Source organism: Cebus imitator, unplaced genomic scaffold (genome assembly GCF_001604975.1).
Source record: "Cebus imitator isolate Cc_AM_T3 unplaced genomic scaffold, Cebus_imitator-1.0 Scaffold96, whole genome shotgun sequence".
Classification (NCBI taxonomy): domain Eukaryota; kingdom Metazoa; phylum Chordata; class Mammalia; order Primates; family Cebidae; genus Cebus; species Cebus imitator.
The window spans coordinates 1,712,879-1,739,714 of NW_016107411.1; the positions used below are offsets into that span (position 1 = coordinate 1,712,879).

Sequence of the window (26,836 nt, forward strand, 5' to 3'; positions counted from 1 at the left end):
ATCCAATTTCCTTCACTGCCCGAGGCCACATACTAGTATAGACGTGCATCACATGTCCCTCAGTGGTCTCCCTTCCATTCTTAGCTCCATTTTCTCCCCTGCAATCCTCCCTAGCCCCCACCACCCACTGATTAACAATTTTCGTGAAATACAAACTTGTCACTGTTCTGCTCAAGATCCAACAACAGTTTACCAGTAACCTACAAGATACAGCACAGTTAAAATCTGTTTCCCAATATTCAAGGCCTTCAACAATCGGCCTGCCAGTTCTTTTCCTATGTTATCTCTGGCCACTTCTCAACATGAACTACTCAGCACCTTACCCAACTTCCAACACACGACACTCCCGTTCCCCAGCTCAGCAACAGCCAGCCAACCAACCCAATCACACCTTCCAAGCCACGCGCAATGCTTCTCCCTTGACTGCTCCTAATTCTGTCAATAACAGGGACACACCCCTCTTAGCTCCGCCCCAAGGGTTGCTAATCTGATTGGGCTGCATCCCCAATGCACGTGCTAGGGGGCGTAGGGCGTGGTCTGTGCCCCCGGGGTGTGGTCCTCTGGCACTGGGGACTCCAGTTGGCTGAGGCCATATGCAGAATGGAGCTGCCGTCCCCAGGGCAGCTGAATCAGCTCACTCTCTCTCTAGGGACCTTGTTCATCTCTCATCCCTGAGACAGAAAGAGTAAACTGAGGTAGGAGTGCCCGGCTCTGAGCTGGCCCAGTCATCTTGCTCTCTGCCCCCTCACCTATGTGCATCCTGTGCTCACGGGCAGGTGAGTAGGAGGAAGTAGCAGCGTCCCTAAAGCTTTGAGCCTGTACCCATCACCCTGCTGAGCAGAGAACCCCCGCTGGTACTCAGGGGGATTTAAGATGAAGCGAAGTTAGGTTAAAACCTAAACAGCAATCAAGTGAAAATCGTGAAGAGTGGAAATTGCCCTTAAAAATATCTTAAGCTGTTCCTAGAATACTTCCTGGGATAAAAGACTGTATGTAAACAATTCTGCGTCAGTTCTCCCAATTTTTTGTTGGTCATTGTTTCTCTATGACTTTCAATTAATTCTTCAGTTTAGTCCAACACTCTACCACTAGCCTCTGCCAGGTCTCCTGAACAAAGTGCTTCTCTTCTCTGCTGGAGGCTGGAAATGCGTTAAAACCATGTACAAGAGGGAGGAAGGAAAACTGGGGCTGTCAGGCAGTGGGACAAAGGGAGCCTTTTGGGTTCTGATGAAGTTCTATTTCTCAGCCTGGGCTGTGGTTAACACGTGTATTCACTGTGTCATAATTCATCAAGCTGAACACTGGTGACTGTGTACTTTTCTATATGATTTTAATACTTTAATTTTTTAAAGGTTTATTTTAAACACATAATTCTTTCCCTAAATTTTCCAGCAAGGCTGCACTGTTTCAGGCCTCACGGTCCAGGACCCCAGCCCTGTTTTCTTTTACCCGGCAGCTGAATTCCAGTAAATTAATTGAGCATAAGATGAGAAAGTAAATTATAAAGTAGGTCCATCACTAACTTGCTGTGACCTTTGCTGTCATCATGTTGTATAACAGATCTCTTAAGTGTATTTCTTCTTTTAGTTTTAGAAAAATTTAAATATTTTTCTTAGTACAACAGCTCTTACATAACACCCTAAAATGAATTTCTGTGCTGCTGCTTCTCTTTCTACCATTGTTACCAAGTTATAACCCGAGAGTACTGTCATGGGCTACATTGCATCCCCCGCCAAATTTATATGTTGAAGTCCTAAGCCCCCAGTACCTTAGAGTGTGACTGTATTTGGAGATAGGGTATTGAAAGAGGGCGTTAAAACAAGGGCATATTGAGTGGGCCCTAATTCAAAATAACTGGTGTCCTTATAAGAAGAAGAGATTAGGACACAGACAAAGACAGAAGGGAGACCACGTGAAGTCACAGAGAGAAGACAGCCATCTACAAGCTAAGGAGAGAGGCCTCAGAAGAAAACAACTCAGCAGACACCTTGATCTTGGAGTTATAGCTTCCAGAATTGAAAGAAAATAAATTTCTGTTATTTAAGCCAACTTTATTATGGCAGCCCTAGCAAACCAATGTAAGTATCCATCTCCATTGCAAATGAACTATTGCTATAATAAATAACACCCATTGTGTACGTACCATCTCCAAGTAAACTGGAAACTTTTTGATGTTAGTGAATGTGACTTTTATATCTTAGACTGTCTCATAAAAAATAGCACCATTTATATACATAATAGATGCTCGGTAAATATTTAAAACACACTTCTTAAACTGCAGGCTATATGAAGACTTCTTTGTCTTCATCTGCTTCAGGGTTTCTCATACTCAGCCTTATTGACATTTTCTACTGAACAGTTCTTTGTTGTAGAGGGCTGTCCTGTGCATTCCAGGACATTTAGCAGCTTCATGGGACCCTAGCCACTAGATGCCAGTTGCACAAACCCCCTTCCCCATGTCATGAAAACCAAAAATGTCTCCAGACATTGTCAAACGTTTCTTGAGAGTCAAGCCACTCCTGCTGAAGGGCTGACCTATTGTGGCCATACCTTTTCCCACTCTTCCTGGCTATTTTGTTTCAAGCAGTATACAAATCTGGAGATTCCTTAGAGATACGTATTATGAATCCTGAGCATCACCAGGGTAACAAGAAATAAGGTCAAATTTATTGGGGGAGGGTGGCTGGTGCACCTCTGAATATTATTTGGTGGGGCTATTTTGTCAAATTTGGCCTGTAGGAAGAATAGTCTCTATAAGTAGGATGAGAACAACAACAACAAAAACTAAAAATGTCAAGACGGTGGTTTCTGCTGAGTCAGAAGCCCAGGCCTCTCTTCCCAAGATTTCACCTTCTAGACACTGGTCACTAGCTAGGATCAACACAGGCAAGGAGTTATTTCTATCTCTAGTAGGACTGACTATTTTAAATGATTTGCAGCTTCAGCCATTTCATAGTGAACAAATCCCCACATCACAAAAACCACCAGGGTAATTGCCACTAATGAGTATGCTTGTTAACGACCTTAGTAAAGAAGGCAGTGGCTGAAACGGCGGGGCCCCAGAACTGTGGTCTCCCCTCTGAAGCTGGCCTCGCACCCTGAGGTGGAGGCTGTTGTGAGCAGACAGTGTGCCCTCTCACTTCCTACCCACCTCCCTCCTGGAGAACCATCTCAGGACCTCAGGGTTGGCCTCTGGATCTCACCAACTAGTGCCCACGACTTTCATGGGTATAAAAATAAAATTACGGTGGCAAAGTTCATGGGGTCATCCTATCTATTAAGAATCTGAAAGAATGATGGGTCATGCTTTGTGGCCCAAAACCACAATCTAGTCTGATGGTTCCATTGCCTCTACCATCTGATATGATATCACATGGAGGGGACAGGCAGAGGCTAAGAATAAGGCAACGTGGAGCCAGATTATGGAGGGGCTCCATGCCAGAAATAAGAAATATAGATTATTTCTGGACTCATAAACTTCCCAGGCCAACAAGTCATTTTCTCTGATGTTTGTGGGGGAAGCATGGACATGGTATTAAAGACACAAGTGATTTAGTTAAATCACAGGAAATTCCTATAATCCCTGAGCTACTAGAATTCCCAGCAATACATTTATGTAAGTAAATATAACATGAGGTAGTAAAAAGCTACCTAGAGAGAAGAGAAAGAAGCTTCTCTCTAGAAGCAAAGGAAGTACTTTTTTGATGCAAAGCTTAGTAGCAGACATAGTAACACTTTCTGTTTCCACTTTCTGAATTACTCATTGCACTATTTACCATCCGAGAGGTACCAAGGGTAACAGTGAGACAAAAATGTTCCCCCACTGGGACTAAAAAGAAAGTCTGGGTTGTATTTCACACCTGCTCCCTCTCCTTCAGCTCTGCATTGGGTGACAGATGTAAAACTCCTTCCGATTTGACTAAAGGTAACCCACACTTCTGGAATTTGAGTGAATACCCACAAACCACAGGCTACATATGCCAGAGGGAGTTTTATAGGGGTTCCCACAGCTTCCTCATTTCCTTCCAGCTAAGCAACATGATGCACGGGTTCTTTTGGTGCTGTGTAGCTTAGAGATTTGATATATGCAAGAGGGCACATCCCTTTCCAGAAGGGTATATAGTTAGCTACCATTGACCATCGTGCTCAACACAAACTACCCCATGTTCACATCATCACAATTTATATTATCTTCTATACCATTTTCTGTGACACATTAAATTCCCTGTGCAAAAGCCATTTTCCTATCTTTTTCCCTTGCTAGAGAAAGCAGTCAATAACGACCACTTTTCCTAGTGCTTACAATAGTTTTATTGCTTTTGTACTAGGTTATGACAGACACTGCACACACATTTTAATTCCATTTAACAACAACAACAACAAAAAACCCAGAAATAAAGTTTTCGAAATGAAATTGAGTACTGGCTGGGCACAGTGACTCATGTGTGTAATCCCAGTACTTTGGGAGGTCAAGAGCAGGGAGTTCAAAACCAGGTTGGGCAACCCAGTAAGACCCTTTTCTACAAAAATTAGAAATTGGCTTGGCATGGTGGCATGCACCTATAATCCTAGCTACGCAGGAGACTGAGGCAGGAGGACTGACTGAGCACAGATGTTCTAGGCTGCAGTGAGCAAGGATGGAAGCACTGTATTCCAGAAGTACTGGGCAACAGAGCTAGACCCTGTCTCAAGAAAGAAAGAAAAAGGGGGTGGGGAGAGGAAGAAAGGAAGGGAGGAAGGAGGGAAGGGGGAAAGAGGAAGGAAGGGGGCAGGAGGAAGGAGGGAAGGGAGGAGGAGGAAGGGAGGAAAGAAGGAAGGAAGGAAGACATATATGTTGTGTCTCATAAGCCCTTCATCCAATGGGAAAATAACAAGTGTGGGAAATTTAGAACAGGACTGTAGCAAAGTTATACAAAACACAATGCCTCAAGCAGAATGGAAGCATGTTTCCCTTTAACAGAGCAGTGCATAGGTTGTGGATAGGGCAGGACCAAGAAGCCAACTGCTCCATGAGGTCCTCCAGGGGCCCAGGCTCATCATCATCATCATCTTCTTCTTCTTCTTTTTCAAGTTAAAATTTAATTTCTACAGAGCCAAATACACTCTTCCAATTGTTTCCACTCATTGCCCTATCAACATTCCCTAGTATGTTGCTCTCATCTGCAGCACCTCCTCTTTATTCTGCCCCACAGGAAGGGTAAAAGAAAATACAGAGCAGCCAGGCACAGTGGCTCACGACTGTAATCCCAGCACTTTGGGAGGCTGAGGCGAGTGGATCACAAGGTCAGGAGTTTAAGAGCAGCCTGGCCAACATAGTGAAACCCCATCTCTACTAAAAACACACAAAATTAGCTGGGCATGGCATGGTGGCGGGCACCTGTAATGGCAGCTACTCAGGAGGCTGAGGCAGGAGTATCGCTTGAACCCAGGAGGTGGAGGTTGCGGCGAGCCAAGATTGCGCCATTGCACTCCAGCCTGGGTGACAGAGCACGACTCTGTCTAAAAAAAAAAAAAAGATTACAGAGCAATCAGTTTCTTTTTAAAGGGTATTAGTAAGAAGTTGCAACTCACATCCCATTGGCCAGAATTTAATCACATATCTAGCTTGAGTGAGCACAGGAAATGGAGTTTGTGTGCCCTACTAGAACTTGGAAGACTATAATACAAAAAGGATAAAAGGGGAAATGAATGCAATTAGGATATTATGCCACAACATCAAAATCTTTACAAAGATTGGAGATTGGATTCTCTTCTAATATCTTTCAACAAATGAGACTATAGTACTAGAACACAATTTGCAAATAATCAACAAAGCAAAAGTTTCATGCAATGATAGGCACTTCTGGCATCTTTGTTTGTTGTTAATTTTTGTCTATTACTTACTTCCACTTTTTTGCAAAGATTGGAATCAATTAAAAGCATGAAATTGTCTGTCAAATCTGAGAGACTGATGCCAGACAGTATCTTTGTTATTTCCCTTTAGCACAATCCAAAATTTATTTTCAATGACTCTGGCAATCATAAAATGAAGGAATCTGTGAAGCAAGAACACTTCAGCCCAAAGCATTTCTTCAGTGTTTGGCAAGTGTTTACAGTTCAGAGTTATCTGGTGACAACATCAAATTCTTACGTTGTTTGTGAACCATATATTTCCTATACTATAGGCTATGACTCTGATCTGATTTTAATTTCCCATGACAATTACAAAAATGCAAGAAGGACAAAGTTCCGTAGAATGTCAATATTCCTTTAGGTAGTCATTGCTTTTGATGAAAACATGACTAATTGTTGGTAGAAAAAAGCCTCTGATTGAGTGAAGGAAAATAAAAGATGCTATCAGTGTGTTAATGAAGAGATTTTTATGGTGTGCCTACAAACAAATATATAATGATGTCAGTTCCAAATTATCAAAACAGCAGTTGATACAATATTTTATCTGTTTAGAAAATGTCAATGCCTTAGAGCAATGACTGCTATAATACATTGTCGTGATGGATTGTACTGATAGCATAGCAGAAGTAGATATTCTTCCAGCCTCAGTAGTAGAAATAATAGTAACAACATCAATAATAGTAGTAGTTATAATTTCCTAAATTCTACTCTTTATTGGACACTATACAAATTACTTTTTACATAAACTTTCTTACAATTTTCACAATAATATTGCAAATTAAATTAAATAGGCATCATTCTCAGTAAGGCTCAGTGAATAGGTTGACTGAGCTCATCTGGTAATTGCAGCAGTGGTGATAACTAAGATATATGAAGTGCATTCTCTGTTCCAGAACATGTACTAAGCACAGTGAAGCTGAGATTCAGAGCCATGGCATCTCTGCCATGGTGCCTCATAAACACAGACAGAAGTCAGGTTTGTCACAAGCCAAAGGATTCATCCTACTGTAGGCAGCCACTCAAGTTGCCTCAGAAAGCATGAGTCCTGAGCATGCCAAAAAGTGTTTAAGTGATGTGACATTCTAAAATCAATCCAATCCATGGAATGGCTCATACCCATTCCATCATATGAAGCACCTACTTTCTCCTACAGTGTTTTACACCTGGTCTAAGGGGGATGGATGGTGACCAGGCTATAGCAAAGAAATGCTGGAATGGAATGTGGGGGCTATGAACAGCTGTGCTTTAAGTCAAATTCTCCAAGTTTGTCTGAAGCAGATAAATATAATGGTGATCAGAATGCTATAGTTTGAACATGTTCCCTCCAAAATTTAAAATACTATTAGGAGGTGGGGCCTTTAAGAAGTGGATAGGCCATGAGAGCATCTCTCTCAAGAATGGGATTTGGTGCCCTTATAAAACAACTTGACAAAGGGAGTTCATCCCTCTTTGCCTTCCACCTTCCCCCATGCGAGGACACAGTGTTCCTCCCTTTGAAGGATGCAGCATTCAAGGAGACATCTTAGAAGCAGAAAGCTGCCCTCATCAGATGCCCGAACCTGCACTCACCTTGATCTTGGAATTCCCAACCTCCAGAACTGTGAGAAATAAACTTCTATTCTATATGAATTACCCAGTCTCAGGTATTTTGTTATAGCAGCACAAAATGGACTAAGACACCTCAAATCCTTAAAAGTGGGGAAAAAATTTAAAGGAAGCATCAACCAAGTGCCACGGGAAGAGATTCCATGTCATTTTATAATACTTTCCAGTACTTAGCCCAGTGCCTTTCCAATTGTCAGTGCTCAATAAATAATTCTATTTGTGTTTTAAGGGGAAAAAAACAGAATTAACTATATAGGTCATTTTACCTGTTTTCTGAATTTTAAATAATTGGGTTTATGACTAGTAAATTGAACAAAGAAATCTGGTTAGCTGATGAAATTGAGGTGATGCTACCTAGCATGATTAAATGACAAATTTCTAGGTTTTATTTTTCTTCCATTAAATAGATAGAAGGACTCTCTTGTTGCCGAGTTGGGTTTGTTTTTTCTTTTTTGCAAGAGCCTGCATCCAGTCATTTAAAATGTAAATTTCCATTTGTAAAACAAGTTTTAATAGCTTTTAGAAAGTCATGACAAATGGCTGGAGGAAGGCATAATGAAAGTCACAAATTACTATTTACTACTTTGGATATAAGTGAGTTTAAAATAAACTTCCTGAGTTTTATTACTGTCATTATTACTATTAGCAGTTGTATTAATATTTACTTGAATCTTATGTCTTTAATAAAACAATTTTTAAACCCAGAGAAGTTTTCAGGGTTGAGATGGCTATTAGAATTTTGTCTCCCTTCTACAGAAGCTCACAATGACAAGCTCCATGAAATAATAGAGATTCTGACAGTTTCTAACTCTAACCCTGTATGTCTCAGCATGTGTCTGTCATCATACTTGCCTGGCCATAAATTCAAGGGGACATGGGGTAGGGTCTCTCCATCTTAGGATTTGCTGTATTTAACCCACTTTCCCACAGCCCCTACAAATTCTCGCAAGTTTTTCTAAAAAGAGTAATCACCTTGCTTTGTACATTCCTTAAGGGGAAGGATTTTGTATCCTTTTTTCGTTAGTGACTATGAAGCTTCTCTAGGTTTGATGAGTGATCATTAACTTTGATGAAAAGAAACAGGGACCAAAGAGAACCTGCAGTCATCACATCAGTTGATAAGCAAACTGAAAATAATTTCAAGTGGTAAATACTGTGGCAAATAGGTAGATGCTTCACATTTTCAGTCACACACAGTTTTCCAAGAACACATATAGAATTGCTGAGCAACGCCTGTATACACAGAGTCCATTGTTGCCAAAAAAGCCACAACCAATCAAGCTTATAAAGTTGACGAAGACATTTGCATCAATTCTGTTTATATTTATAGAGTGCAAAGTAGGCCTAGCACTCTCATGGGCATTGTGAGAAATATTAAAAATTCAGTTGGGCGTGATGGCTTACGCCTGCAATCCCAGCACTTTGGTAGGCAGAGGCTGGCAGATCACTGAGGTTAGGAGTTCAAGATGAGCCTGGCCAACATGGTGAAACCCCATCTCTACTAAGAATACAAAAAACTAGCCAGTGTGGTGGCATGTGCCTATAGTCCCAGCTACTCAGGAGGCTGAGGTAGGAGAATCGCTTGAACCGGGGAAGCGGAGGTTACAGTGAGCCGAGATCACACCACTGCACTCTGGCCTAGGCAACAGAGCAAGACGTCATCCCCCCAAAAAAAAAAAATCAATGAAACTCTATGAAGAAAAGATTACTAACAATTCAAGAGAGTTAACCCAAAAGATAATGATGTCTATGGAGTTGCTTCATGTGGTTTCCCAACTTTCTAGTCTTAGGACCCTTTTAAACTCTTAAAAGCTACAGAGAACTCCAAAGATCTCTATTATGTGGTTACATTTATCAATATTTAGCATGTTAGAAATTAAACTAAAAGAGTTTTAATATGTAGTAATTTATTTTAAAATAAGAATAGGCCAGGTGCAGTGGCTCATGCCTGTAATCCCAGCACTTTGGGAGGCCAAGGTGGGCAGATCACTTAAGGTCAGAAGTTTGAGACCAGCCTGGTCAACATGGTGAAACGCCATGTCTACTAAAAACATAAAAAAATTAGCTAGATGTGATCTCAGCTACTTGGGAGGCTGAGGCAGGAGGATCGCTTGAACCTAGGAGGTAGAGGTTGCAGTGAGCCGAGATGGTACCACTGCACTCTTGCCTGGGCAACAGAGCAAAATCCCATCTCAAAAAATAAAAATAAAATAAGAATAGATCCATTGCCTGTTAACGTAATTAACATGTTCTTATAAAAAAGAACTATATCTTTCAAACAAAAAAAAAAGTGCCACTCATATGGAAGCTCAGTAAGTTGGTCTCATAGAAGTAGAGGACAGAACAGGGGGATGGAGAGGCTGGGGAGGAAGGAAGGAGAGGAGATGAGAAATTGGTTAGCAGATACAGAATTACAGCTAGGCAGGAGAAATGAACTGACTTTTCTTTAACACTGTAAGGTGACTAGGTTAACAATAATTTATTCTATGTGTTCAAATAGCTAGAAAAAAGGATTTTTGAATGTTTTAGCACAAATAAACTATCAATGTTTGAGGTGATGGAAATGCTAATTACTTTGATCATTACACATGGCATAAATGTACTGAAATATCACACTGTACCCCATAGAGACGTACAATTATTATGTGTCAATTAAAAATTTTAAAGAGATTAACAACAACTGATAACAAAATGGAACAATTATAAGCAGAAAAAAAAAAACATATCGTAGAAAGAAGGATTGGGAGGGAGGTGGGAAGGGTCATCAAAGGACAACAGGAGGGACCTTTGTAGAGAGGGAATTTCTCTGTATTTTTGCTGTGGCAGAAGAAATATGAAACCACACATGCATTAAAATTGCACAGCACTAAATATACACACGCATACAAATGTACACACAGGCACAAGTAAAATAGGAAATCTGAGGATGGTAGATTTTATCAATGCCAATATTTTGTTGTGATATTGTATCACAGTTTTGCAAGGTGTTACTTTTGAGGGTTTACGGGATCATTCTATATTTATTTGTTTCCTTCTTTTCTTCTCTTTTCTTTTTAAGAGATAGAGTCACTCTCTCCCTAGGCTAGAATGCAGTGGTGCAATCATAGCTGACTACACCCTTGAACGCCTTGGCGCAAAGGATCCTCTTGCCACAGCCTTCTGAAGAGTTGGAATTACAGGCTTGAGCCATAGTGCCCAACACTCTGTATTATTTTCTAAAATTTTCTGCAAATCTACATGTATCACAAATTTAAAATTTTTAATTTAAAAAATCAGTGAGAAAAATGACATTGTTTTATATCTTTGCAAATTTCCTTAATATCTGGCTTAATAGAGCACAGCTGGACTCTCAAATCCACTTGTACGTTCGCTCTGTTACAAGGTATGCTTTTGGTTGAAGTATATGAAGAAAATTTAGCCTCACAAAGATATGAAATTGAAAGGAGGAGAAGTAGTATAACAGCCATTTCAGATCGTTGGGATATCCTTTTCTGATACTGCACCAAACCTTAACAGTGGCAGTTTCTTAAAGATGAGCTGCAATGTGGAATCTAAAACCATTACATTAAAATCCATTACTCTTCCTTACATTTCGAATTTTGTTTGTATATTAGTCCATTTTCATGCCGCTGATAAAGACAGACCTGAGACTGGGTAATTTACAAAAGAAAGAGGTTGATTGAACTTACAGTTCCACATGACTGGGGAGGCCTCACAATCATGGTGGAAGGTGAAAGGCATGTTTCACATGGCAGCTGACAAGAGAAGAGAGCTTGTGCAGGGAAGCTTCCATGTTTAAAACCATCAGATCTCATGAGGCCCATTTACTATCACAAGAATAGTACAGGAAAGACCCACCCTCATATATAATTCAACCACCTCCCACCAGGTTCCTCCCATGACACATGAGAATTGCGGGCGTTACAATTCAAGATGATATTTGAGTGAGGACACAGCCAAACCATGTTGCTTTGTAACATCATGCATTGGTCTTTGGGAAAATAACAGCAGATCTTTGAAATAGTGACACTTCTAGTATATAGTATCAAAATATTACATCCATTCATATTACCACTGTTCTCATCAGAAAAAGTCTTTAAGTATTGCAAAGCTACCAAGCTCATAGTGGCATATGCAAGTATCCCAAAATTCTAATTTTCACTTAAGAGCTCAAATTTTATCATTGGCTATAAATACTGTCATTTGTTTTCCTTGTAATGTCAGACTCAGGTTTCTCATTTTTGACAAAATTCCTGCCAAATATACAATCTGAATAGCTACAGTCTCTCCATCAGTTGGCCTTTCAAACAAGTATGGTGTTCTATGGAAAAGCAGATAGTTGAGTTCACAGTTCAAATAATCACAAAAGTGCCTTTCCTCAAGAATCTGCATTTATTCATCTAAAACATAAGTTTCTGCTTGTAGAACATGTTTTAATAGCTGTGAGAAAGTCATGACGGATGGGTTGGGCCAAGATGATACTCACAAGTTATATTGCCAGTGGCTGGTGAGGAAGAATACAATGATTATTAGTACAGTTTAGTGCCGCCACCTCAACTCGTCCTAAGGTACCAGAAATTGTATTCAATATTGGCAGTCCAAGTCCTTGCACACCTGCTCTCTTGCAGCTTCTTTCTCAGCCTAGGCCAGCATCACCATGGTGGATGCCTTCCTGTGCACCTGGAAGCTCTCAGACAGTGAGAATTTTGATGACTACATGAAGTCTATCGGGGTGGGTTTTGCTACCAGGCAGGTGGCTAGCATGACAAAGCCTACCACAATCATCAAAAAGAATGGGAACATTATCACCTTAAAAACACAGAGCACATTCGAGAACACAGAGATTAGCTTTAAGCTGGGGGTGGAGTTTGACAAGACAACAGCAGATGACAATAAGGTCAAGTCCATTGTGACACTGGATGGAGACAAACTTGTTCACCTGCAGAAGTGGGATGGGCAAGAGAGGACACTTGTGTGGGAGCTAAGTGATGGGAAATTCATCCTGACTCTCACCCAGGGCACTGAGGTTCACACTTGCACTTAGGATAAAGAAGTATCACCTGCCTGCGCTATTGCTGACCACTCCTCTGCTACCATCTGACTCAGCACCACATTGCCTCATTTATTTCCTCTGCATTTTGTATAAATCCACCTTGTTGGGGAATTCTGAGGTCCAGTGCCTCAGGAGAATTCAGATCCAGTTCCAGTTCCCATTGTGTATGTGGTTTGTTTTTTTCATGGCATTCAAAATGTGCTCTGAGGTCAAAAAAGCAGAACCAAGGAAAAAAAAAAAAAAAAAAAAAAAAAAAAAAAAAAAAAAAAAAAAAAAAAAATTGTCCAATATCAGTGCAAAGTCAATCTAGTGAAATGGGCAAATCGTGTCTTTGAATTATTATGAAAACAGCAAAAACTCTTTTCTGATCTAACTGAAAAGGTTTCAGGACCCCACTTTGAAAACTGCTGAGACAGAAGAACCTACCACACTAATTTAAGGATTTAATTTAATCATAATTTAAAGATTTAGGGTTCTTAGTGTCCCTTGACTTCATTAGCAGCACCAGTGACTATTAACTTAAGTATAGAGTAATGTATTTAACATCATCTGATTACAGATTAATGCTTCTGTACCATTAAAATCACAGTAGTTTGCAATTGGCCACTGTAGATTGTGTAAGGTGCCAGAATAAAATAAAAACCCCATTACTAATTCTCTTTTATTATTAAAAGCAAAGCATTTTCTAGCCTTCTTCCTTTAAATTACCCCTGACGGATGGCTAGCAAGATGAGTTAGCCTTTGAGATTTCAGCAAGCTCTGCAGTGGTGATCAAAAAAAGAGAAGGGCTTAAATGTCCCCAACCCCACTTAATAAGGTCAGAAAGACCAGAGCCCAAGCAGTCAGGATTCTTTTAAAGCCTTTTATCAAGTTTGCCTGTGTGCTTCCCTTAGACCAATTTAAAAGCAAGAGCTTCAGAAAGTGAATCAGTGATTTACAGTTAAAAAAAAATTCCAGAAAGCGATTCTAACTTAGTTTTTAGCCCTATAGCCTTTTTCCTTATATTGCAAATAGACCCAGTACGATAAGAGTTTTTAGGCATAGTGTTTGGAGGGGACGTGCATTCTACTGCTAAATGCTGTATGGCATAGGAACAAAAGAGCTTAAGCATTTTCATTACAAAGACAAACATCTGACAAAAAACCATATAGGCTAAGAGGTTGAGATGGTAGGTTGTGAAAGGGGCCCAGATCTCTTCAGGGTAAAGGAGTTCCTTAGACTTGGTGCTTTTCCCTGCCAGTCTGCATCTTCCTGCGCATTGTTACATCTATAGAAAAGCAACATTTCATCAGAAAAGAGTGAGCCCTTTAAAAACATTAATGCACTTCCTTTTTAAAAACAGTTTGCAATTTAAGCAGATAGCTTAGAGAGTTTCCACATACCCCTACACACACCCATGCAGTTTCTCCTATTATTAACATATTGTACTAATGTGGTATTATTGTTACAGTTAATGATTCAATATTGATGTATTATATTCACTAAAGTTCATGGTTTACATTAAGATTTACTCTTTATGTCATACAGTTCCATGGGTTTTGGTAAGGCAGAATGTCATGTATCTACCCCTATCATATTGTATAAAACAGTTTCACCACTCTCAAAATTTCATGTTTCACCTGTATTCATCCTTCTCCCCACCCTCGAATCCCTGCCAATCACTAATATTTTTACTGTCCCTTAAGCCTCTTGATGTGATGGATTACATTAACTGTATTTCAAATGTTAAACCAACCTCACATGCCTGGAATAAATTCCACTTGGTTGTGGCATTTGCCAATTTTTATATATGGTTGGATTCAATTTGCTAATATTTTGTTGAGGATTTTGTATCTAGTATCTATTTTCATTGATCTATAGTTTTCTGTCTCCTTCTGTCTTTATCTGGCTTTGGTTTTAGGTTAATTCTGCCTTCAAGAATAAGTCAGAAAGTACTCCATCTGCTTCTATTATCTACAAGAAATTACAGACAATTTCTATTATTTCTTTGTTAAATGTTTGGTAGATGTACCAGGAAAACCATCTAGGGATGATGCTTTTTTTTTGGAAGGTTATTAATTATTGACTCAATTTCTGTAATAGATATATGCCTGCTCACAATATCTATTTCCCTTTGTGTTAATTTCCCCTTGCCTATTCACAATATCTATTTCCCTTTGTACTGTGCATCTTTCAAGAAATTGGTTCAGAGGGCCAATTAGGAGCAGCTCAGGATTGCAGCTCCCAGCGAAAGTGCGGAAGGTGAGTGGACGCTGCATTTCCAGATGGATTTTTATTGCCCACAGACCAGGAGGTTCTCCGGCAGAGGAGCCCCATGGGTCACCAGCGTGGCTGTTTCGGCCGGCGCAGCAGTTTTGGCTGGCACGGTGGTTCCACACAAAATACACGGGTCCGGGCGCCGTTTTAGCTGGTGATTGGAGCTCCTGTGATACAGAGTCACCCATTCAACTAATAAAAAAAAAGGGGGAAGGGGACTAAAACAGGGAGACAGGCCAGGAGATCCCTGGGCCAAAAACACCACGAATCTCAGTGCCGCTGTTTCAGCTGGCACAGTGGGTCTCTGCATGGGAAATCACACAGATCCTGGCGCCTTTTCAACAGGTGACAGGAACATCTCAAAGACAGAGTCGCCCGTTCAACTAAAAAATAAAGGGCTCTGAGGCAGGGAGCCAGGTGATCAGGCTCGGCTGGTCCCACTCCCACAAAAAAATAGCAATCTGAAACGCTCTGGATTGAGAGTTTCACAGCAAGCACCTGAACCCGGGAGGGTCCAGCTCTGTGCGGAAGGGGCATCCACCATTACCGAGGCAGTCCACCACTACAGAGGTAGTCTGCCATTAGTGAGGCAGCCCACCATTGCTGTGGCAGCCCGCCATTACAGAGAAAGTCAGCCATTATAGAGGTGGGCCACCATTGCTGAGGCAGTTCTAACTACAACCGTATAAACAGGACTGCAGGGAAGTTTACACAGCAGCTGGGTGGAGCCCACAGCTGCTCAGCAAAGCCTCTGCAGGCAGACAGTGACTAGGCTGCCTTCTCACTGGGCACGTCAGCCCTGAAAAAAGGCAGCAGCACAACAGAAACTCAAAAATAAAGCCCTAAATCCCTGGGTCAGAGCACCTGAGAAAAAAAAGGGGGTTTATGAGTTCTGCTGCAGCAGACTTAAACGTACCTGCCTAGCAGCTCTGAATGAACAACGGAGCTCACAGCTCAGCACACGAGCTCCTATAAAGGACAGACTGTCTCCTCAAGCAGCTCTCTGACCCCCGTATATCCAAAGAGTCACCTCATAAAGGAGAGCTCAGACTGATATCTGGCAGGTATCCTTCTGGGACAAAGACAGCAGAAGAAGAAACTGGCAGCAACCCTTACTGTTCTGCAGCAGCTGCAGGTGATCCCCAAGCAAGCAGGGCATGGAGTGAACCTGAGCAGTTCTACAACAGAGGGACCTGAATGTTAGAAAGAAAACTAAGAAACAGAAAGAAATAACTTCATCATCAACAAACTGGATGTCCACTCAGAGACCCAATCTGAAAGTCAACAACTACAAAGATGACAAGTGGATAAATCTGCAAAGATGGGAAGAAACCAGCACAAAAAGGATGAACACACCCGAAACCAGAACGCCTCTCCTCCTACAAGGGATCACAACCCCTCACCAGCAAGGGAACAAGGCTGGATGGAGAACGAGTATGATGAATTGACAGAATCAGGCTTCAGAACGTGGGTAATAAGAAACTTCTGTGAGCTAAAAGAACATATTCTAACCCAATGCAAAGAAACTAAGAATGTGGAAAAAAGATTTGATGAGATGCTAACGAGAATGGACAACATAGAGAGGAATATAAGTGAATTGATGGAGCTGAAAAACACAACACGAGAACTTCGCGAAGCATGCACAAGTTTCAACAGCTGAATTGACCAAGCAGAAAAAAGGATATCAGAGGTCAAAGATCAACTCAATGAAATAAAACGAGAAGGCAAGATTAGAGAAAAAAGGGTAACAAGGAATGAACAAAATCGTCAAGAAATATGGGACTATGTGAAAAGACCTAATCTATGTTTGATAGGTGTACCTGAATGTGATGGAGAGAATGAATCCAAGTTGAAAAATACTCTTCAGGATATTATCCAGGAAAACTTCCCCAACCTAGCAAGGCAGGCCAATATTCAAGTCCAGGAAATACAGAGAACACCACAAGGATATTCCTCAAGAAGAGCAACCCCAAGGCACATAATTGTCAAATTTACCAGGGTTGAAATGAAGGAGAAAATGCTAAGGGCAGCCAGAGAGAAAGGTCGGGTTACCCATAAAGGGAAGCCCATCAGACTCACAGCAGATCTCTCAGCAGGAACCCTACAAGCCAGAAGAGAGTGGGGGCCAATATTCATCATCCTTAAAGAAAAGAACTTTAAACCCAGAATTTCATATCCAGCCAAACTAAGCTTCATAGCGAAGGAAAAATAAAATCCTTTACGAACAAGCAAGTACTCAGAGATTGCATCACCACCATGCCTGCTTTACAAGAGCTCCTGAAACAGGCACTAAACACAGAAAGAAACAAACAGTACCAGCCACTCCAAAAACATACCAAATGGTAAAGAGCATTGACACAATGAAGAAACTGCATCAACTAATGGACAAAACAGTGGGCTAGCATCAAAATGGCAGGAGCAAATTCACACATAACAATATTAACCCTAAATGTAAATGAGCTAAACACCTCAATCAAAAGACACGGACTGGCAAATTGGATGAAAAGCCAAAACCCATCTGTGTGCTGTATCCAGGAAATGCATCTCACATGCAAGGATACACAAAGGCTTAAAATAAAGGGATGGAGGAAGATTTACCAAGCAAATGGAGAGCAAAAAAAAAAGCAGGAGTTGCAATTCTCGTCTCTGATAAAATAGACTTTAAACCAACAAAGATCAAAAGAGACAAAGAAGGATATTACATAATGGTAAAAGAATCAATGCAACAAAAAGAGCTAACGATCCTAAATATATACGCACCAAATACAGGAGCACCCAGATACATAAAGCAAATTCTTAATGACTTACAAACAGACTTAGACTCCCACACAATAATAGTGGGAAACTTTAACACCCCATTGTCAATATTAGACAGATCAATGAGACAGAAAAATAACAAGGATAATCAGGACTTGAATTCAGACCTGGACCAAGCAAACATAATACACATTTACAGAATTCTCCATCCCAAGTACACAGAATATACATTCTTCTCAGCACCACATCACATCTACTCTAAAATTGACCACATAATTGGAAGTAAATCACTCCTCAGCAAATGCAAAAGAATGGAAATCATAACAAACAGTCAGTCTCTCAGACCACAGTGCAATCAAGTTAGACTTAGAATTCAGAAACTAACTCAGACCACAGCGCTTCATGGAAACTGAAGAACCAGCTCTTGAATGTTGACTGGACAAACAATGAAATGAAGGCAGAAATAAAGATGTTCTTCGAAACCAATGAGAACGAAGACACAACATACCAGAATCTCTGGGACACATTTAAAGCAGTGTCTAGAGGAAAATATATAGCAATAAATGCCCACATGAGAAGGAAGGAAAGATCTAAAATCGACACCCTATTGTCAAAATTGAAACAGCTAGAGGAGCAAGATAAAAAAAACTCAAAAGCTAGCATAAGACAAGAAATAACTAAGATCAGAACAGAACTGAAGGAGATAGAGACACAAAAAACCCTTCAAAAAATCAATAAATCCAGGAGCTGGTTTTTTGAAAAGATCAACAAAATAGACAGACCATTAGCCAGATTAATAAAAAAGAAAAGAGAGAATAATCAAATAGATGCAATAAAAAACAATAAAGAGGATATCACCACAGATTCCACAGAAATACAAACCGTCATCAGAGATTATTGCAAACAACTCTATGCACATAAACTAGTAAACCTGGAAGAAAGGGATAAATTCCTGGACACTTGCATCCTCCCAAGCCTAAACAAGGAAGGAGTCAAAACCCTGAATAGACCAATAACAAGGTCTGAAGTTGAGGCAGCAATTAAAAGCCTACTACCCAAAAAAAGCCCAAGTCCAGATGGGTTCACAGCCGAATTCTGCCAGGCATACAAAGAGGAGCTGGTACCATTCTTTCTGAAACTATTCCAAACAATCCAAAACGAGGGAATCCTTCCCAAATCATTTTATGAGACCAACATCATCCTGATACCAAAACCTGGCAGAGACTCAACAAGAAAAGAAAACTTCAGGCCAATATCCATGATGAACATAGATGCAAAAATCTTCAATAAAATACTGACAAGCCGATTGCAACAGCACATCAAAAAGCTTATCCACCATGATCAAGTAGGCTTCATCCCGGGGATGAAGCCTACTTGATCANGGCAGAGACTCAACAAGAAAAGAAAACTTCAGGCCAATATCCATGATGAACATAGATGCAAAAATCTTCAATAAAATACTGGCAAACCGATTGCAACAGCACATCAAAAAGCTTATCCACCATGATCAAGTAGGTTTCATCCCGGGGATGCAAGGCTGGTTCAACATACGCTAGTCTATAAACATAATTCACCACATACACAGAAATAAAGACAAAAACCACATGATTATCTCAATTCATGCAGAGAAGGCCTTTGACAAAATTCAACAGGACTTTATGCTAAAAACCCTCAATAAACTAGGTATTGATGGAACGTATCTCAAAATAATAAAAGCTATTTATAACAAACCAACAACCAATATCATACTGAATGGGGGAAAACTGGAAGCATTTCCTTTGAATTCTGGCACTAGACAAGGATGCCCTCTCTCACCACTCCTATTCAATATAGTATTGGAAGTTCTAGCCAGAGCAATCAGGCAAGAAAAAGAAATAAAGTTTATTCAAATAGGAAAGGAAGAAGTCAAATTGTCTCTATTTGCAGACGACATGATTGTATATTTACAAGACCCCATCATCTCCGCCCAAAATCTCCTGAAACAGATAAGCAACTTCAGCAAAGTCTCAGGATACAAAATCAATGTGCAAAAATCACAAGCATTCCTATACACCAATAACAGACTTAAAGAGAGCCAAATCAAGAATCAACTGCCATTCACAATTGCTACAAAGAGAATAAAATACCTTGGAATACAACTAACAAGGAACATAAAGGACATCTTCAAGGAGAACTGCAAACCACTGCTCAACGAAATAAGAGAGGACACAAATAGATGGATAAACATTCCATGTTCATGGTTAGGAAGAATCAATATCGTGAAAATGGCCATTCTGCCCAAAGTAATTTACAGATTCAATGCTATCCCCATCAAGCTACCAATGACCTTCTTCACAGAACTGGAAAAAGCCACCTTAAATTTCATATAGAACCAAAAGAGAGCCCACATAGCCAAGTCAATTCTAAGCAAAAAGAACAAAGCTGGAGGCATCACACTATGGACTTCAAACTATACTACAAGGCTACAGTAATCAAAACAGCATGGTACTGGTACCACAACAGAGATATAGACCGATGGAACAGAACACAGGCCTCGGAGGCAACACAACATATCTACAACCATCTGATCTTTCACAAACCTGACAAAAACAAGCAATGGGGAAAGGACTCCCTGTTTAATAAATGGTGTTGGGAAAACTGGCTAGCCATGTGCAGAAAGCAGAAACTGGACCCCTTCCTGACACCTTACACTAAAATTAACTCCAGATGGATTAAAGACTTAAACATAAGACCTAACACTGTAAAAACCCTAGAAGAAAACCTAGGCAAAACCATTAAGGATATAGGTGTAGGCAAGGACTTCATGACCAAAACACCAAAAGCATTGGCAACAAAAGCCAAAAATAGACAGATGGGACCTAATCAAACTCCACAGCTTCTGCACAGCAAAAGAAACAGTCATTAGAGTGAATTGGCAACCAACAGAATGGGATAAAATTTTGACAATCTACCAATTTGACAAAGGGCTAATATCCAGAATCTACAAAGAACTAAAACAGATTTACAAGAAAAAAACAAACACACCCATTCAAAAGTGGCAAAGGATATGAACAGACACTTTACAAAAGAAGATATACATGAGGCCAACAAACACGAAAAAATGCTCATCATCACTGGTCATTAGAGAAATGCAAATCAAAACTACATTGAGATACCATCTCACACCAGTTAGAATGGTGATCATTAAAAAATCTGGAGACAACAGATGCTGGAGAGAATGTGGAGAAATAGGAACACTTTTACACCGTTGGTGGGAGTGTAAATTAGTTCAACCATTGTGGAAGACAGTGTGGCGATTCCTCAAGGACCTAGAAATAGAAATTCCATTTGACCCAGCAATCCCATTACTGGGTATATATCCAAAGGATTATAAATCATTCTACTATAAGGACACATGCACACGTATGTTCATTGCAGCACTACTTACAATAACAAAGACCTGGAACCAACCCAAATGCCCATCGACGATAGACTGGACAGGGAAAGTGTGGCACATATACACCATGGAATACTATGCAGTCATCAAAAATGATGAGTTCGTGTCCTTTGTAGGGACATGGATGAACCTGGGAACCATCATTCTCAGCAGACTGACACAAGAACAGAAAATCAAACACCACATGTTCTCACTCACAGGTGGGTGTCGAACAATGAGAACACATGGACACAGGGAGGGGAGCATCACACACTGGGGTCTGTTGGCGGGAAATAGGGGAGGGACAGTGGGAGGTGGGGAGTTGTGGAGAGATAGCATGGGGAGAAATGCCAGGTATAGGTGATGGGGAGGAAGGAGCAAATCACACTGTCATGTGTGTACCTATGCAACAATCTTGCATGTTCTTCACATGTACCCCAAAACCTAAAATGCAATAAAAACAAACAAACAAACAAACAAACTGGTCCATTATATTTAAGTATCAAATTTGGGGGGGCATAGAATTATTTATAATATTCCTTTGTCATCATTTCAATGTCCACAAGATAAGTAGTAATGACACCATTTTCATTTTTTTATATGAGGAGTTTGTGTCTCCTTTCTTTTTCTTCATTTGTCTGGCTAGCAATTTTATCAACTTTATTGACTTTTTCAAGAAACCACACAATTTCCTTGTGACAAATGTACCAAACCAATAAAAGATGTTGATCATAGTGCAAACTAGGTAAGGATATATCGGTGTACTAACAAGTTTTCTGTAAATCTAAACAATTCTAAGGAAAAGTATTGATTAAATAAAAATAGATTAAGCAAAATTCATATATGTGATGTATATATACAGTTCATAAGACACATGTAAAACATATTGACATTGACAGGAAAGTTTGAAATTGAGGTATATTTATACTTCAGGAAAAGGCATGGGTAGAAATACAAATATCAGTAGCATAAATGAGATAATGATAAAACATATATCAAAGCAAATAATATACCTTATGCTCACAGTCCAGTGAGACACTTCTAAATTTTCTGACCACAACACAATAAAACCAGAAACTGACAACAAAATAAAATTTAGAAAGTATCTTCCTGCAAATAAAAATTTGATCTATAAATAATTCTTTCATCAAAAGGAAAGTAAAACACATTCTTTAAGAATTAATGGCAATAGGAATGCTCCATAGAAAACTCAAGAAATATAGCCAATGTCATTTTCAATAGAAAATCCATTACATTTAATACTGTTATTATGTAAGAAAAAATTGAATTAAATAAAAAAGCATTCAACTTAAGAAGCTAAAAAAAAAAACAGTAAGAGTAAATAATGAACAAATAAAAATCAGAAATAAATTATCTTGAAAAAACTAAAAGCATCAGAATGAATAAGATTTATCATTGAACAGACGCTAAAATAAACTAACCTGTGAGAATAAAAAAGTACAACTACATAACATTGGGAATTTTTTACAGAGTTAATAACCCTATATAGAGATCAGATTTTTCTGTAAAGGAATATTGTGTAAAAAACTTATTACTATAATAATTGTAGGAAATTAAAATTAACATAATTACCCAAGAAGAGATAGAAAAACTATTTTTTAAAATATTGAAAACATAAAGATTTACACCCTGAAAGTGATTAAGGCCTGATTAATTTTATAGAAAAGTTACAATAAATATTCAAGAAATAGATAATTCCTGTGATAATTACCGGTTTTGAACAAAGAAAAAATCTGAAACATTCCCATTTTTTCAAGACTTGCATAGCTCTGATCCCAAAAACTTGACCATGACATCAAACAGAAATAACTGCCTTCCAGCTTTGCTCCTGAATATTTATCCAAGAGAAAAATGTAATACTGGCAAATATTTTACTAGCCAAAGATGAAAAAGCAAATATTCATGGTACAATAAAGGGATAATGCATAGAATTAAAAGGGTTTTACTCTAGGAATGCCAAAATGGTTCAAACCGCGAAAACCTATTTATAAAAGTTAACATGTAAATTGGTCAAGAGAAAAAATATTAACATCTCTGTAAATTCCAAAAAGACTTTTGATAAATATTCCTACTGATCAAAATATCCAGTAAAATAGGAATGAATAGATACCTGCTTATCACAATACTTATTTCTGTGAGTATGTGTGTGTGCATGCATGTGCCTGTAATCAAAAGTCAAATATGCTTCAAATTAATCAAGAACTAGAAAGTTTTCCTCAATCACCATTTACATTTAACATTGAACAATCTAATCAGTGCAATTACACAGAAGCCCACAGTGAGTCCATATTGGAAAGAAAGTGAATTATTATTTACAGCTGAAATATTCAGAGCTTAGTAAAGTGGAAGCTTACTAAACTGTTATGTGGAAAATCAGTTGCTTTCCTATAGACAAATACCAGTTAAAAATTTTAGTATGAGTTGCATATGCCTGTGTCCAATAGCAACAAAACCATGAAATGGCTATTTGGAAAGAAGAGGCCAGTTAGCTCCTAGATGACTTCAGTTGCCGTCCCTCAGGGAGTCAGCAACTCTGGCTCAGCCGAAGGCTCTAAGCCCCTGCAGGCAACTTCCCAAGTAATTAGTGGGTGGCCACTAATTACTTCTCACACTAGCAAAGCTGTAACTTCACTTGCAAAACTTAGGTCCTGCTAATTTGAGTTTGACTCTGCCCCTCCCAACTCCTCTATAAGCACAGAAGGCAGCAGAAATATCAAGGTTCCTCTCCTGGAGTTCAAACCCCAGTACATCCTCTTCTTGAGTGAATGATGCCAAAATATCCAACTTAGAAATAAGAAAAACTAGAGGCAGTGTTGGCAATAGGGAGCTTGCCCATCATGTATTGTAAAACACATAACAATTTTATAAATGAGTCACTAGTGCAAGAAGGGTCAAGCGATAAACCGAATAGAAACAATGATCGATCCTAACATGTAGAAAATAAACATCAATTTTAAAATCAATGGGGGAAAATATACATTAAATGAAAGATATTGTTGGAAACTAGGTAGCTATATGGAGTGGGGAGAGAAATATAAGACGATTCATACCTCTTTCTCTATATTAAAATAAATTCCAGATATCTCAAAGATTTGAAGACTTGAAAAATAAAATCATGTAAGTACCATAAAATGATATGGTGGAATCTTTCTATAGCTGTGGGAATAAAAGTAACTATATATATATATATATATATATATATATATATCACACACACACACACACACACACACACACACACCACCACCACCATCAAACCAGAAATTAAGACTGATAAATTTAAGTTTAAATCATCACCACATCATTAGAAAGAACTGAAAAGCAACCTAGAGGAAAATATTTGCAGTATACACAAAAGACAAGTAATTGATAACCCCTATTAGGGTGTGAGGCACTCGCATTCATGAATGCATACATAATTTATATAATATGTATCAAAATGTTAAATGACCCAATACACTGACTTTTTAGGAACTTACCTAAAGTGATTATCACCCAAGTAGAAAAGCATACACCCAAGGATATTCATTGTAGCATTGCTTACCACAGACAATCAAAGGAGACCCTTTAACAATAACAGAGCCACTAATAATAACGACAAAACCTTGATCTTTTGACCATAGAAATCTAAGATATATTGTTGAGTAAAAATGCATGTTGTATAATCCTATTTGTGTAAAATCATATATACATATTTTAAATAAATAAATGCACAGAAAGATGTCTGGAAGGATATTTATCAATTTGTTAAGAGTCATTACCCCTAAAGGTTTGGATATCAAGTTCCCATCTATCCTGAATTAAATTTTTGCATTAAGCATGTACAATGTAAAAAGATTTAAGCTTAGAATTTTTTTTAAACCAGGCATTTCTTTAACCTCCCCAGGACTGCCTCCTCCGTCTCTTGAAGATCCCTCTTGGCCATCGCATTCAAACTTCTTACCCTCTGGAGGTGCAGGTTACTTTTCCTTTCAACTCTTTCTTGGATGAGGACTTTGTTAGGATCACTTATAAAAGTGTGATTCTACTCCTAATACATGTCAATTGGAGGAAATATTTAAATACAGAAAATCACCAGAAATATTAATAAAAATCACCTGAATTCAGTGGCTTGAGTCCTTAATGTCATGTTTCCACTTCCCATTCCCCATCATTTCTTGCCATGTTTTGTTTGTTTGTCTGTTTGTTTGTTTGTTTGTTTTTTGAGATGGAGTCTTGTTCTGTCACACAGTCTGGAGTGCAATTGCACAATCTCAGCTCACTGCAACCTCCACTTCCCAGGTTCAAGTGATTCTCCTGCCTCAGCCTCCCGAGTAGCTGGGATTACAGGCATGTGCCACCATGTCCAGCTAATTTTTGTATTTTTAGTAGAGATGGGGTTCCACTGTGTTGGTCAGGCTGGTCTCGAACTCCTGACCTCGTAATCTGCCCACCTTAGCTTCGCAAAGTGCTGGGATTACAAGATTACAAGTGTGAGCCACAGCACCTGGCCTGTTTTGTTTTGTTTTGTTTTTTAATATTATGTAATTTGAGGGATATATCCAGGAAGTCATGGCATGCAGTTTAGCAGCCCCTTTCTGGAAAGCTCTGGCTTTTGTTTATGCAGCAGGAGCTTCTGGACAGCTGTCTTGTCAGACGGGCCAATGGATGGAAAATCTACAGAAATAAATTAGTTGTTACATACTCTATCTTCCTTTTTCAGAGCTCTATCTTGGGTCTATAGGAGGTGGTGCCTATAGTCAAAGTGCTTCATTAAGGGCACACTCGTTCCACTCATACAATAGTCATCTTCTATTTGGAGGCTGCCATGACCGACCATTTACAGGTTTATTCCCATTCCTGTAACCATCTGCATTAAGAAGGATGAGATGAAACTGTTAATCAGCATTAGCTACTTCCCTGGAAATTAAACAATACCTAGATAATCTAAATGTCCAAGGCAAGGAAAATTTGCTATCCTTGAGAGAAAGAAAGAAAAGGAAGGGAAAAGATGAATTAGTAGTAGCGAGCAAAATATTTGGAGTGTTTGCTGTGTGCTAGATGTTTTACTGGTGCGTTCAGACACTCAGAAATACATACACATTTGGGAGGCCAAGATAGACAGATCACTTAAGGTCAGGAATTCAAGACCAGCCTGGCCAACATGGTGAAACCCTATCTCTACAAAAAAATACAATAATTAGCCAGATGTGGTGGCATGCATCTGTAGTCCCAGCTACTCAGCAGGCTGAGGTAGGAGAATCGCTTGAACCTGGGAGGCAGAGGTTGCAGTGAGCCAAGATCGTACCACAACACTCCAGCCTGGTGACAGAGCAAGACTCCATCTCAAAAATAATAATAATAAAGAAAAGAAAGAAAGAAAGAAAAAAATACATATACAACCCTCCTGTGCTACCAATTTTATTATCCTTGTTTCAAAGAAGAGAAATATGAGGTTTCCAGAGTTAAACAAACAAAAACACAGGCTAAGGTCACACAGCTAGGGATGGCCTAGAAGTTTCCCCGAACTGAAGAATATCAAAATGCACACTTACCCCAGTCATTTCATGAGATTTCATGCTAATGAAATCCATTGACTTGTACAGATAAATTTGAGTGAAAAGGATGTTGAGAGGAACTATCTAGTTCTTTAATTTTTGTTGGGGCTGGACCACAGCTCTGCAGTACAGTTAAAGTCAAATCAACATATCACTTATTGCCTGCCTCTCTGTGCAAGGCTAAGTGCTTTATAATCTTGGAAGGAATAAAACTGAACACAGTTCATTAAAATGTACATCAAGATATTATGATGAACTAAATTACCACAGTTGAGGGCACCTGGAAATGCTATCTCTGAA

At 39.3% G+C, this 26,836-nt stretch overlaps 1 protein-coding gene and 1 long non-coding RNA gene across 3 annotated transcripts in view; one reads left to right on the forward strand and one right to left on the reverse strand.

The window, feature by feature from the left end:
- The window catches only part of LOC108309689, a 152,559-nt gene that overhangs the window by 79,704 nt on the left and 46,019 nt on the right, over positions 1-26,836 (reverse strand). The window lies entirely within an intron of this gene.
- On the forward strand, positions 12,155-12,655 carry LOC108309688 (fatty acid-binding protein, heart-like). Its single transcript, XM_037741183.1, has one exon. The coding sequence runs from the start codon at positions 12,155-12,157 to the stop codon at positions 12,539-12,541; it is 387 nt and encodes a 128-aa protein (XP_037597111.1). The 3' UTR covers positions 12,542-12,655.

What these genes read in the sequence shown, in the direction of transcription:
- LOC108309688 (XM_037741183.1), top strand. Translation starts at nt 12,155, where the DNA reads ATGGTGGATGCCTTCCTGTGCACCTGGAAGCTCTCAGACAGTGAGAAT.